The following is a 14,891-nucleotide window of genomic DNA, read 5'->3' as shown; positions in this document are numbered from 1 at the left end:
CAATAAAATATTGAATTTCACTCTATAGGGAATAACACTTTTCACTATCATGATGGTTTTGATGATGATATTGGAAAAAATCTTTAGCATCATAATGAGGTGGAAAAGGTTTAGTTGTGTCAATTGGTTTGATGGGAGGAAGTTTCAACACATTTTTTTGTAACAAATTAGTAATAATGCTATGCAAAGATTCAGAAAAAAAAGTAAATTCCTTTCTTAAATACTTGGATAAAGGAGGCACACTTGTTGTCCTAGTTGCTACTTGGGTATTGTTGTTGTAATTGAACTTTATGAATCCCTTTTTTGGTTTAAACTTTGCAAATTCTTGTTGATCACTTTCATTCTTATCAACCAAAGCCATTGAAGGGATGATTCAAATTGACTCACTTGAAGCTGATAGTTATGAAGTACTATGCACAACTACGTAAAGGAAGTAAACTCATAAAAGAGAAGATTATCCCTAATCACTTTTTGTAATTAGAATTGAAATTTATTTGAACATCTTGATCCGGCATAGGAGAAGAAATTTGAGAATACAAATTGTAGACACCTAAAAATAATTATTTTAATTATTTTTAATTCTTGAAATAGTTAATTTGTTAATTATGCCAATTTTAATTCTCCTTAATTAATATTGTCACTATAGTCTGTGATTGATTTATTTAAAAAATCAACCCCCTTTTATTCTTCTAAAATCTTCAATATTAAATCTTCTCAAAATCCTCCTCTTAACTAATTAATTTAAATTAATTAGTTAACTTAAGTGATTTGTACAAATCATCTTTTCCTAATCCATCATTAACCTAATAAATTCTTCTAGAAACTCCCTAAGCTCACTTAGTATTATTCTTCTAATTTTTAATTCCCTCCACTCACTCTCTCTCCTAGTCAAATCCTCCTACAAATCTTATCTATCATAATCTCACCTAACCTTTCCTCTAATCCCCCTCCTATTCAACTCCTTGTCCCTTCCATCCAACCACTCTCCTTAAATGCCCTTTTCCTAGGTGAATGTGAGATTTTCAAAATCTCACATTCCTCTAGGCATCTCATCCTCCAAGGAATTTTTAATTCCTTCTTATTCCTCCTATCCCCATGATCATCCTTTCTTGAAGAATTTGTAATTCTTCCTCTCCATCCCTCAAGAAATGTCCCATCCCTTTCTCTTCTCAAGGCACATTGGGAAGTCTTCCCAATGTACCTTGAGGAGTGTGGAGACAAGAAATGCCTTTAAGGCATATCTCTTGGTCTCCACACCTCCTCTTGGGTCTTGTGTGAGCTCACAAGAAATCTCGACCCTCCATCTTGGGTCAATTCTAGCCCTTCATTTTCTCTCTTCTCTCCCTACAAATTGAGGACTCCATCCCCTCACATTTCATCTCCAGTTTTAGCAAGTTCATGTTGTTAGTTTGTGCCTAGAAAATCATATTTGCATCCTCAGCATGCCAAAATTATCCTTCATCCATACTTAGTCATATTATCCATCTCATCCCTCAAATCCATTTTATCTATTTGTGCACAATGTTAGAGAGCCAACCACATCAAGCAATCTAGGAGCAAATTGACATCATGTTGGAGGCATTTGGGTGCACTTTGACTCCATCCAAGCTCCCTCTGAAGGAGAAGCTAAAGGATGTAAGGTATAAGCATTTGTCTTCATGTTTTTACGTGATTTGATTTATGCTTCATGGTTTCATATGTTTTTATGTTTTTGATTTGCATATTAACAATCCAATCCACCGTCCACTCATTTTCCCCTCTTCACAAATGATTATCTCTACTAATAAAATCAATCACTTTTTCTTTAACACCTTGCTTACAATGTATCAAATCAGTCAAAGTAATATTAGAACCAATATTATTATAAAATTATTGAATGAAAGCATTAGCCAGCTTTTCTCGATCATCCAAGACCAAGAAAACAGAAAAAGCTACTAATTTGAACTATTTTGCAGGTTGCCTAGGAGTTCCAACCAAATATTGTGTCTTTTTTTTTTAACTAGGCACCTAGGTTTAATTAAGGGATAAATGAACCATTGTCTTGTGTGTTTTGTGAAAAGAGTAAAGGTAGGAGAGTATGCTCTCATCTATCTAGATGATCAAAAATCTTGACCCTCCAAGTTTTTCACGTTTGTTGCATGCTTACCTTTAGCGGGCGCGCCCTCCCAACTTTCTCTTTGAGAAGGTAAGAGGGGAATGACCCAAGTGAGTACACCCAAACCTGGGGTTCCCAACTCACTATAATAAATAGACCATTGATGATGAAAGGGTCAATGGTTGGGGCTATATGAGAGTTCACTCTCACATTGGGTGCTTGGTAGGATCATAGAGATCTCAATCACACTTGTGTGACTACTAAGTTCTTGGTGGTTCATTGGGCTATCCTCAATTGTGCTTGCGCAACTGCGAAGGCTAGCTCCTAATGGGAAGACATATTAAACATCTTATGCATAGTGGCCAAAAACCTTCTAGTCAATGGTGTAGGAGGTCAGACCTCCGAAGCCACCCATATTTTTACGGCCCTTAGTATAGACACAAAGTTCACCATGAGGATTTTTCATGGGAATTGATGCTTGGCTGCCCTAGAGAAGCGAGTGTCATTGTCTGCTTTGGGTAACCATAGTTGGGAAACCACTTTGGATCGAATGACTATTGTCCATGCCAGCCTTAAGAATGTTGTACATGAGCATGAGTTTCTTTGAGCTAAAATTCATTTGATCATTGTGTTTGCTTTGCTTGATACTTTCTTGCCAAGAGTAGATTAAAAACATGTCATTTCCCTCAAACACTTTGCAAAAACATTTTTCCAAAAGCAAAGAATCATCCAAGTCATTATCCACACAAAGTCCAAATTGCATCAAAACTCCGTCCGTCTCATCTTCCATAGACCTAAGTTGTATAAACACCCTAAGAAGTCAATCCAATGACCTATCAAGAAGAAGAACCTCACACAAGCACAACTCATTAGGCGCTAGAATTTTTGGTATACCAACCACAAATTCTTGCTTAAACATAGGACATTCTTGCATCATTACCACGATTATGTCCATGGTCATAGCAATGAGTTTGATGGTAGTGATGAATTGAGAGTCTGTGCCCTCCATCAAGGTTCAGGTTTGTCTTTCAACACCAGCTATCGTCAAATTCGGGTTGGTCATGTCCCTTCATGCAACTTGCCATCTGAACCAATCATCTATTGAGTCATGTTCATGTCAAGAGTAACCTAGTCACCAAATTTCTTCTAATCATCACTATCATCCCTCCTAAATCAATCATCCTCAATTTTTGAAGGACTTAGCACATCAATCAATCACAAAATCAATCACATTCCAATATAAAGTCGATTCTCAAAATCCAAATTCAATCATCCTTTAATCCAATTTAACCTCACATTAAGGTTTCATGCCTTGTGAAGTTCCATTTAGACCTCATCATTAATCTCTTGGCTTTGGTGCTTGAAGAAGAATCCTCTCCAAGTACCTTTTGCCTCATCTTTTGAGTTCATGAAGACTCTTAACTTATGCCTTTCCTTTGTTGAGGGTCATTAGTCAACCCTTGGTGGAAAATAGACTTCTTAATCATCATTCCAAGTTCTAAATTCTACCCAACTTGGTCATTACCTTCCTTGTAGTTTCATCTACCACCTAAAGTACTCATCCAAGGACTAAGGTGTCAATCCTAATCAAATCCGGGTTCTAATCCAAGGATCCCACCAATCAGCAAAATCCCTGGTTATCAAAGACAAAATCCAAAGAATCCAAAAGTCTTGCTAAGTCCTCTCATCAAAAAAATTTCTTCCTCCAAGCTTTTCTAAGGTTTTTCTTGTATGGTCACAACTCAATCTCAAAAGAAAAAGATGGCTGAACAAAAATATGGCATCCTGGACATTAGTGTCCTATATGAAGATCCTGCACAAAGTGTGCAACCTAGCAATCAAGATCAAACCCAAAATCCTAATATGGTTAACCAAGATGAACTTTCTCCGGAAGTGCAAACTTTCCTAGAAGACTCTTATAACCAGGAGATGATTGAAAAATTTATCCAGCACAATCCTACTAAACTTCTAAAGACCCTCCTTGAAAATGGAGCTCAACTTCCACCTGAATTTGATAAATCCACTCTTAGCCAACAACCACAAGGAGACCTTGCTCCCACGCAGAATGTTGCACCTCTTATTAAAACTCAATCAATGCCACCCGCGGCACCTCCCCCTATGGTCTCCATCCCACCTTCTTCCTCCTTACCATCTATATCACTATCAAATCCGATCTCATCTATTCTCCAACATGCCTCTATACCATCTTCTTCCATTGAACCACCTATTTCTATTCCACTAACTTCACTTCCTGTCAATAATGTCGCCAATTTTATCTGAGCCGCACTCAATCCTGTCACAACAATTTTTGGGCCACAACCAACTATCACTCAAATCCCTGTGACATAGATCATCACATCTCACATTCCCGCCTCCTCATCATATCAATACATTAGTGGTGGTGCACCTTCCTTGACTCATCCGATTCTAGGGGCAAATACAATCCATCATTACCAAAATCCACAACAAGACCTCATTAAGGAAATTCAAGACATGAAAAATATCATCAAGGACAAATAAGAGGAAACCTTACTCATTTGAGGAATTTTGTCCTTGTCCTTATGACCCATCTATATCAATTGCACCCTACCCCACAGAATTTGAGATCCCTAAATTCACCAACTATGAAGGCAAAGGAGACTCGCGCAACCATGTCTAGGAATTTCACATCTTATGCCAAGAAGTCTCCTATAGTGACCTATACCTTTGAAGACTCTTCCCCGAGAGTCTCACAGGAGATGCCCTGGCATGGTTCTCATCTCGACCATGAGGTTACATTGTCTCCTTTCTAAACTTGGTAGAGAAGTTTGTATCTCACTATGCCTACAACATGGCTAATGATGTTTCCATGATGGACCTGTGTAACACAAAGCAAAGGCCCGGAGAGACTTTCGCCAACTTCTTGCAAAGATGGTGATATCTTATCAAGAAATTCCAATGGGACATGACAAAACAACATCAAATTGAATTATTTCAAAAGAACTTGTTGCCCAAACTTTCAAGACCTCTGACATCTCAATGTATTAAATCCTTCAAAAAATTGACTGATAAGGGCCTCACCCTTGAACGTGTCTTGCTAGAGGAAGGAACCTTGAAACACTACCAAATATCAACTCAAAGGTCTTCATCTTATCATAATGATAAACCAAAGTTCTAGTCCAAGAACAAAAATGTAGTCAATGACGATGTAACTAATGCAAAACGGGTCCAGACCATGGCCGCTCCCCCAAAACCCACCACCACTAGTCATGAATTCAACAATCAAAATAATAAAAATCAAAAGCCTCACAATAATGTCTTAGTCTAGGGATGACCACCCTGATCCAATAACCGGACTCTAAGAGACTTCACTCCTCTTGCTGAGCCTATTGAAGTGGTGTTTCAAAAACTTGTCCAAGCAAATGCAGTGGTTTTTTCGATCACTCACCCGTTTGATCCCAATCAACCCAAACCTAGGTGGTATAATGAGAATGAATATTTTGAGTATCATCGTATCAAGGGACATGATACATGAAAATGCATGAAGCTTAAAATCTACATACAAGATCTCACTGATAGGGGTGAAATTGAAGTAGAAAATGCAAAACCTGGTAATAACAATGACAAACTCAAAATATACCAGGAACCCTTCCTGAAACATGATAAAGGAAAAGGCTCATCATCTAACGCAGTGAACTATGACTACATTAATCACATAACCAACTTTGACTCTTTAGTAGGTCGCATTGAGCTCATAGACAATCATGTTAATGTCATAACTATCCAAGGAGTTAATCCTCCCCCCTCCCAAAGAAGACCTAATCCTACTAGGATAGTTATTCAAGGCACTATACCTTCCAACCCCCTATTCCCAGAATGATTTCAATGTAACCACGCACCGAGGTAAAGTCACCATCCAAGGAGCTCCTCCCCCACCAAACCCCTAACCCATGTCTTCCACCCACCGATATGACCTCCTTGACCAACTTGGGAAGACCCCTGCACAGATGTCCATTCTAGAACTTCTCAAGACTTCCTCGGTCCATAAAGAAATTTTGGAACAAGCCCTCCTTGAGTCTCATGTTCCCGATAACATCAATGATACCCAATTCCGAGCTTTCATTGCAAACCTTTCTGCCCAACAATACCTTTTATTCACCTCCAATGATGCTCCTATAGATGAAGACCACAATAAACCTTTACACATCAAAGCCCTTATCCAAAAGCACAAGGTCAAATGTATCTTGATAGATGGTGGATCCAGACTCAATCTGTGTACATAAAAGTTAATAAAACAATTGGGACTTTTTGAGGACCTGGTAGACACATTAGGAAGGATCACAATAAAATCATATGATGATGCAGAAAGAGTTCAAAGGGCATGATCACCTTACCTCTTCAAGTGGGCCCTATCACAATTGAAACCCCTTGCCAAGTACTAGATCTTGATCTCCCCTACAACATTCTCCTCGGTCAGCCATGGATTCACTCCTTGCAAGTTGTACCCTCCACTTATCACCAATGCATCAAATTCCCCTTCAATGGAAGAGAGATCACTATCAAAAGTGGTCCACAACCTTTTCAATATTGCAAACTCTTAGAGGGGAAACATCCATATCATTTCCCACTACATAGACCCTTGCCAACGCCTCCATCTGACACATCAAATGTTGCTTCTACCTCATCCCAACCAGACACACAAATCAAGATCCTAGATAATAGATGTGGAGAATACAAATTGGAGGATGTCTTATTAATAAGCAACCTCCCCATGTCTCCTAAGTCATTTGGCAAACCAAAAGAGCTCAAAAAAGACCAGAAATCGGTCATACAATGCAAAAATACCACCTTCTAGCCATGGGGCCCACTTGATGAGGAAAGCCTCGACCGGATGTCTCTTCATGGTTGTACTGGGAAGAAGATGAAGAATCAACAAAAATGTCCAAAAAAATGTACCCAAAAGCATCAGCTATAGTCAAAAAAATGGGTTACAAAGGACATGGCTTGGGACCAAAGGAAAAAGGAAGAAAAGCACCCATAAATCCTATCTCATACAAGTACAACAGAGGCTTGGGGTACACCCCGGTGCCTAAGCTTACTATCGTTGGTGCCCCTTCAAGTCCTTCTTTGGATATTGAAAGCTCTGACAAAGAGGAGTTCCAAGAAATGCCTTATTTATATGAAAACGATATCTTCTTAGACACTCATGCCAATGCCATCACCCCCATAACCACTCGCACTTCACACAAGCTACATCTTGTCCATCCTAAACTCATAAACTGGGGCCAATGAGGCAAACCCACCTTAGAAATTTGCGTCGATGATAATGCTCTCATTACTTTCCCGACTATGTGAAATTTGGAAGATTGTAATAGGGTAGTTGGTATTCAACTACATGAAAAGGGATACTTTGGTAGTCAAGTCAATACCCTTAGTCACAAAAAAGATAATCAAAGAAAAAAAAATGATTCCCTAGTTGAAAACCTCTCCGAGGCACCTTTGGATGAGAAAAAAATAAAAACAAAGGGTGTATCCGAAAGTGAAAACCTAGAAAAGGCACTTGATGATGAGGGACTTGACCTCCCTACCATTGGTTATCTTCCACAAGACAAATCAAATTTGCTGATAGAAGAAACAAATAGTATCAACAAGGGCACCAAAGTCATTCTGAAAAATGTGCTCATTGCTAAGTCCCTCACAGAAAAAGAGAAACAAGTCATCAACTTTCTTACAGAGGTAAAAATCAATTTTGCATGGTCCTATGCCAATATGTCAGGTTTGGATCCTACCTTGGTGGTTCACAATCTTGTTGTCTGCTTAGATGCAAAACCTGTAAAATAGAAATTGCGCAAAGTGCACCCGCACATTGTACTCCTGGTCAAGGCAAAACTCTAAAAGATGTTGGATGCAGAATTCATCAAACCAATAGACTATGCTGAATGGGTCTCTAACATTGTACCTATTGGTAAACCCATCGGGGGCATCCGCATTTGTATTGATTTCCAAGATCTAAATAGGGCTTTTCCTAAAGATGATTTCTCATTCCCCAACATAGATATGATTTTAGATCTTACAGCAGGACATGAGATGCTATCACTTATGGATGGATTTTTTGGATATAACCAAATCATAATTGCAGATGAAGATCAACATAAAACTGCATTCACGACACCATGGGGGACTTTCTGTTACTGGGTCATGCCTTTCGGCCTCAAAAATGTTGGAGCTACATATCAGCATGCCATGACAATAATTTTTCATGACCACTTGCCTAAAATTATAGAGGACTATGTGGATGATCTGCTAGGCAAATCCAAGACAAGACAGGAACACCTCCCTATCCTAAAGCATATCTTTGAAAGATTGGAAAAATACAAATTGTGCCTAAATTCCAAGAAGTGTGTTTTTGGGGTCACATCAAGAAAATTATTAGGTTTCATTATTTCCCATAGAGGCATCAAGGTCGACCCTACAAAGGTAAAAGCCATCATGGAAATGCCTCCATCAAAAACTCTCAGACAGCTGCGTAGCCTCCAAGGAAAACTCCAATCTATTAGATGTTTTATTTCACAATTAGCAGATAAGTGCCATCCATTTGCACATCTATTGCGCAGAGACACAAAATTCAAATGTGACTACTTGTGTCAAAAGGCCTTTGAAAAAATAAAAGAATATCTGGTATCACCTCCCGGAAAACCTCTTTTTTGTACATATGTGCTACTGTAGTGGCATTGGGGGCATTGCTGACACAAACATATGATCAAGGGAAGGAACATGTCAGACACTAGTAGGGTATGAATTCAATTATACCCCCATTGAAAGAACATGTCTGGCATTGGTGTTTAGCACATAGAAACTTCGACACTATATGTTGAACAACAAAACAAAACTAATTCTTACCCCATAGCCCATTAGGGGCTTATCTTTCTCATTTATGAATACCTGAAGGAAAAAGTTAAGGCTAGCAAGGATGATCAACTAGTCACTAATGCACATATTTCTAAGAGTTGTAAAGAATCTAAGACAGATGAGGATCAGCCTAATGCCCCTACCCATAGAAAATGGAGAGCTGATACAGACAATGTGGAAATGGAGGTGCATTGTGATTTGGAGGAGGAAAAGGGGAAGGATATGGAGACAAAAATGGAGAGTGAGAAGGATGAGAACATTGGTGAAGAGGAAGAAGGGAGATAAAATGTTAACTCTGAAAACCCTTATTCTAACCCTATGGGCTCGGATACTAGGAATGTCGCCCTGAATTCTAAGGAGGAAGACAACCCTAATTCTGTGGGCACTGAGTAGGGTAGGGATTCAACGAATACTATTTTGAATACTCACCATAATTGTACTCTAGAATCCTTCAACTTCCAAAAATGGGTTATTGACAACATTACTAGCATTCAGAGCAAACAGAGGGACCTGGAAAATAAGATACACAATTTGATTAAGGAAACAAATTTGGGGAAAAAGAATGAGGAGACGAAAACCAGTGAAGCCGAGGAGGAAATTGAGATGGAGTACTGGCTAGAAAAAGACCTAATAAAAGGGGATTTGAAACATTTGGAGGACGTTATCAGAACTATAAAAGAACAGGCTGAGGAGGATAAAGACAATATCAATACTCAGGTTGCTCGAACTAAGAAGGCTCTGAAAAGCTTCATGAACCACAATCTTGAGGTCCTAAGAGTTTTTTCACATAATATAAATGCCTTGGTGGATCATTTAGAGAGGAAAAATTAGGATAAGAACTTGGTAACCATTGAAGATGTACTGACATGTAGCTCCACCCATCAAATTTCTAGGTGAAGGACTAGGCAGAATACCACTGAGATGGAGACCAAAATGAAAGATATCCAGCTGAAACAGGAGATAAATGATCTAAGAGAAGCTGCTAAGGTGATGATGCTTTTGGTTCAGAATGCTAAGGAGTCTATAAAAGTTTTCAATTGATATGTAATACTAGGTTTTTGATGCCAATTTCTTATTAGCTCCTTGCTGTCTTTTTGTCCTACCTACTGGTTTTTGTGCTAGTCTTTTGCATCTTTTTGGTCTTGTTTCTTTCATGCTCATATTTCATAATGTAAATGGGTTTTGGGTTCCTTAAAACCTATTTTTCCTTAATAAAAAACAAAACAAAACTAATTGCTAAGATTGACCCGCTTAAATATCTCTTGTGAAAAGCTGCCCTCACTGGTAGAACTGCTAAATGGGCCATGCTCTTAAGCGAGTTTGACATTGAGTATGTAGATAGAAAATCAATCAAGGGACAAGTCATCGCAGACTAGTTGGTAGATGCTCCACTTCTAGGTGACCATCCTATTCTCACAGAATTACCAGATGAATTCATTATGACTGTTACCACATCCTCCACATGGCAATTATACTTTGATGGCTCTTGCACCCAAAATGGATCAGAGGCAGGAATATTACTAATCATACCTCAAGGAGATGGCATCCCAAAGTCATACAAGATAGCTTTTGCATGTACCAACAACATCACATAATATGAGGCACTCATTACAGGATCGTGCTTGGCTATCCACTGGAAAATAAGGGAATTACAAGTTGATGGTGACTCCCAACTTGTCATAAAATAAGTCAATGACGAATACCAATCAAAAGATGACAAACTCCTTCCCTATCATACCATGGTTGAAGATCTTAATCAACATTTCATGACAATCAAGTTTGATCAAGTCCCATGAACAAACAATAGGGTTGTAGATACAATGGCCACCATCGGCTCCCTCCTTCAGATGCCAGCACATAGTCAAAAGTTTGAGTTCTTTGTTGAGAAACTATTTATCCCGACATACGACCTACCAGAGTCTGAAATGGTGTGTGTACTCGTTGGTCTTGAGTCCCCTTGGTACCAAGAAACCTTCACTTTCCTAAAAGACAACACCATTCCCCCACACCTCACCAAAACCCAACAACAAACCTTCATTCATCAATATGCTTGTTACACCATCCTTGGAGACACCCTATTCAGAAGGCATTTTGATGGATCCCTCCTAAGGTGTTTAGATAAACAAGAGGCGGAATGGGCATTACACGAAGTACATGAGGGCATTTGTGGGGCACACTCAAGTGGGTTCACCTTGGCTAAAAATCTTTTGAGAACAGGATATTATTGGCCTAAAATTGAAGTAGATGCATATAATTATGTGAAAAAATCCATCCCTTACTAGTAACATGGCGACAAGATTCATGCACCATCACAAGAATTACAGTCGTTAATTACACCCTAGCCCTTCTCATAGTGGGGGCTCATTCTCATTGGGAAAATCCACCCTTCATCCTCCAACAGACATAAATTCCTGATCACCACCACCAAGTATTTCACCAAATGGGTAGAGGTTATCCCTCTTACTTTTACCACTGGTAAGCAGATATCCAAATTCATCTCGAACTCCCTGATCTGTCGATATGGCATTCCAAAAGTTATCATTACAGATGATGGCAGATAATTTAAAAACCAGAATATCAAAGAACTTTGCCAAAAATTCAACATCCAACATTGCTTCTCCACCCCATATTACCCCCAAGGAAATGGTCAAGCTAAGGCTTCTAATAAAACCCTAATCAAAATCCTTAAAAAGATAGTCAATGAAGCTGGTTGTGATTGGCACCTCCAACTCCATCCTGCTTTATGGGCCTATCGCACCTCCATCCGCACCCCTATAGGCACCACCCCTTATTCCTTGGTCTTTGGCTCTGAAGCCATCCTTCCCCTTGAGATCGAGATCCCCTCTCTAAGGGTATCAGTACAAAATACCCTACCAGATGAAGAATATAGAATTGCCCACCTACAAGAACTAGAATTGTTAGATGAAAGGCACCTCAAGGCCTTGAATCATCTCTAGGTATATCAGAACCATTTGCGCATGAGTTATCACCAGAAAGTCAGAACCCAAGAATTCCAAATTGGTGATCTTGTCCTCATGGAGAATCATAAAAACCTTCAAGGAAGAGAAAAGAAAGGCAAGTTCGAGCCTAATTGGCTTGGACCATATGTAATCATGGTAAAATATGGATCAGGAGCTTATCAGTTGTCTACTCCTGAAGGCGATCCTTAGGATGATCCAATGAATATCATGCACCTCAAAAGATTTTATGCCTAGTCCTCAGAAAGTCTTAAATTGTCAAGAAAATTTAAAAAAAATAAAAAATCATGAAAAATACATAAAAATGAGAAAAAGATCCTGAAAAAATTGTCACTTTGGTGAAAACGTAGAGATTAGGCACCCTGTGACACCCAAAAAAAAAACAATTCGTCCATCAGTGAAAACCACTTTGTGGCACTATGGATAAATACCTTGGTGAAAACCTCCATGTAGGCGCCAAGGTAAATAAAAATCGGATCCATTGTCTATCAGGGCGGTACTGCAATCACCCTCCCATCCAGTCCACCCATCGCAACATTCCTTCCATTCCACCTTCGAATAAATCTTGCATATGATGATGAGTCTTCACCTAAATGATGAATAAGGAATGTCCCATCGAACTGAGCTTGTGTACCTTTGTGTGAGCTTCATGATGTCTTGAGAATAGTCCTAAGTCCACAAGTTAATCTTCAAAGCCATATGATCACTTGCCCAATCCAAAATTCCACTTTTCCCTAGGGATGAATCCTTCCCTCACCTGGCAACTTAATCCTCCACCCTTTTCCTACTCTTGGCAAGTGGTGTCAGTTGGTCATGAGTGAATGACTTCTTTTGATTTCTTGGGTTTTTCATTTAGACTTGCATCTTTTTCCCTATGACTACATCTATCTATGACTACTTGGATTTTCCATATCCAGGTATGTTTAGAATAGGTGCATAGTAGGGCATATTTTCATAGCATGGCATATTTTGGATCTCTCTTGTATAAACTGGTGACCTGGTACTAGTGTTTATGATCACTTACCCTCTCATGTACAAGAGGTATCGATGTGTTTGAGTGTTTCCTTGCACGTACCCACAACTTTGTATTAGTGTTTCTCAACACTTGCATAGTTGTGTGTAAGTAATTCCCATTTGACTGTGAGTTAGTCCACGCCTTGGGTTTCTCATGGCATCCTGATTCCTATAATCAATGGTGCAAGTCACTCGAGGCAATATCAAACTAGGTTGGCTCTCCATATTTTTTGTGCACAACCTTCACCACCATTCCATAAAGTCCTAATCTAATAACCCCATGGAGTCCTCAATTTCCTCCATTCCCCATCTATTCCATATTCTTCTATTTTCTATCTAAGATCATTGTGTTATTATTGACATATTCACTCTTTGCATTATTCACTCAGGTCATATTATTCATATAGATTACATTACTTATTCATTTCATTACACTACTAATTTAGATTGTCATTCTTTCACAAACATTTATCACATAGCTTGCACTTAGATTTCATCACATGCATCAGATTGCATCATAAATCATTTTACATCATTCCTCATATAGGCTGCATCATAAATTATTTTACATCTACATATCCATCATACATATATATACACATCAAAAAGCATAATCACCTGCATCCAAAAAACATGTCAGCAACATATCATAGGCATACGTATATAAGCATCCACACTGCATCACAAATAGGTCAGCACAACATATCCATAATTGCATCCATACATCTCATCACAACAAAAATAAAGAGAAACCATCATGATAAAAGCTACACACATCATCCATCATCACAAAATCATATATATATATAAAGAGATGAATATGTCTGTCATAATACAATGATTGCCTCGAAGGGGCAAAATATGATACACAAGCCAAAAATGTAGCTAACTCTCCCGTCCTGTCTCCCCACCCCCCTCTACTGTACCTCCTCCACCTAATCCTCTTGCCTCCTCTCCTCTCAGTGGCCGAAAACCCACCAATCCACTTGTCTGCTGACTTTGTGATGACTGCTGACTCTAGGTCATGTGAGATCACACACTCTTTGTGTATGAGGTCGCTCATTGTACTGTAGGTACTGCTCCAAGATATAGACCCCTATAATACTCTGCCTCTCAAGCTACCCTGTTTGCCCTATCCCACTATTGCACACTATAAACATAAATCTACCCAAGCCCTATAGGAACCAACACCTGGCGGGTTGCATCTGTCTCCCCCCACAGCTGTGTCACATCTACCTCTAACTCGGCATCCTGTCTATGAATAACATCCTGAAGGCCCACTATAGCTGTCCCTATCTGAGCCTCCTCTAGCATCCTCTTTGACTCCTCCCTCTCCTTCCTCAAGGCATCTACCTCTGTCCTCATAGTATGGAGGCTCTTTGTCAAATCTGATATCTCCTGCATCAGTCACTCCACCTCTGCGCCCATACTCTCCCTCCCAGCCCTGTCTATCTGTAGCTCATCCTCAACAGAATGGAGCCTCACCCAAGTAGTATCGTGCTCCTGCTGTACTCTGTCAAAGTGAGCCTGTGATACCCTTCCCCTCTCCTCCACCTGTGCCTCAGGAGAATCCATAGGTACAACCACCTCTCCCTCGCCAACCATAGCCTCTATGACCTCTCCTACTGGTACATCCTTGCCCTCTCCCTCTCCCTCCTTTGGATCCCTCCTCCATATCACTTGGACTCTCCTCTACTATCCACCCGCACCGCGCCTTGCACCAATCACAACTCTCTCCCCTGGGCCATCATCCTCACCACTAGCGACCTGATCTACCACCAGCTATGACTCCTCCTCCTCCAAAACCCTAGGGATGGTAAGGTGTATTGATAAGTGCCCTCGCACTAGCTCCTGTATCCTCTTGTAGTACCTCGATCCTCACCTACTCCCATATGCTCATCCCAGACCAAATGAGA

The 14,891-nt window shown here is 39.7% G+C and overlaps 1 protein-coding gene across 1 annotated transcript in view; it reads right to left on the bottom strand.

Moving 5' to 3' along the window:
- The window catches only part of LOC131875104 (putative leucine-rich repeat receptor-like serine/threonine-protein kinase At2g24130), a 75,830-nt gene extending 61,490 nt beyond the window's left edge, over window positions 1-14,340 (bottom strand). The window contains exon 1 of the mRNA XM_059219126.1: window positions 14,167-14,340. Within this exon, the coding sequence (XP_059075109.1) occupies window positions 14,167-14,340 (174 nt within the window). The remainder of the gene's footprint in view (window positions 1-14,166) is intronic.
- Window positions 14,341-14,891: the final 551 nt, after the last annotated feature.

The sequence above is a fragment of the Cryptomeria japonica genome, chromosome 4 (genome assembly GCF_030272615.1).
Source record: "Cryptomeria japonica chromosome 4, Sugi_1.0, whole genome shotgun sequence".
In the NCBI taxonomy this organism is placed as follows: domain Eukaryota; kingdom Viridiplantae; phylum Streptophyta; class Pinopsida; order Cupressales; family Cupressaceae; genus Cryptomeria; species Cryptomeria japonica.
This window is presented reverse-complemented; position numbering and strand designations above follow the sequence as displayed.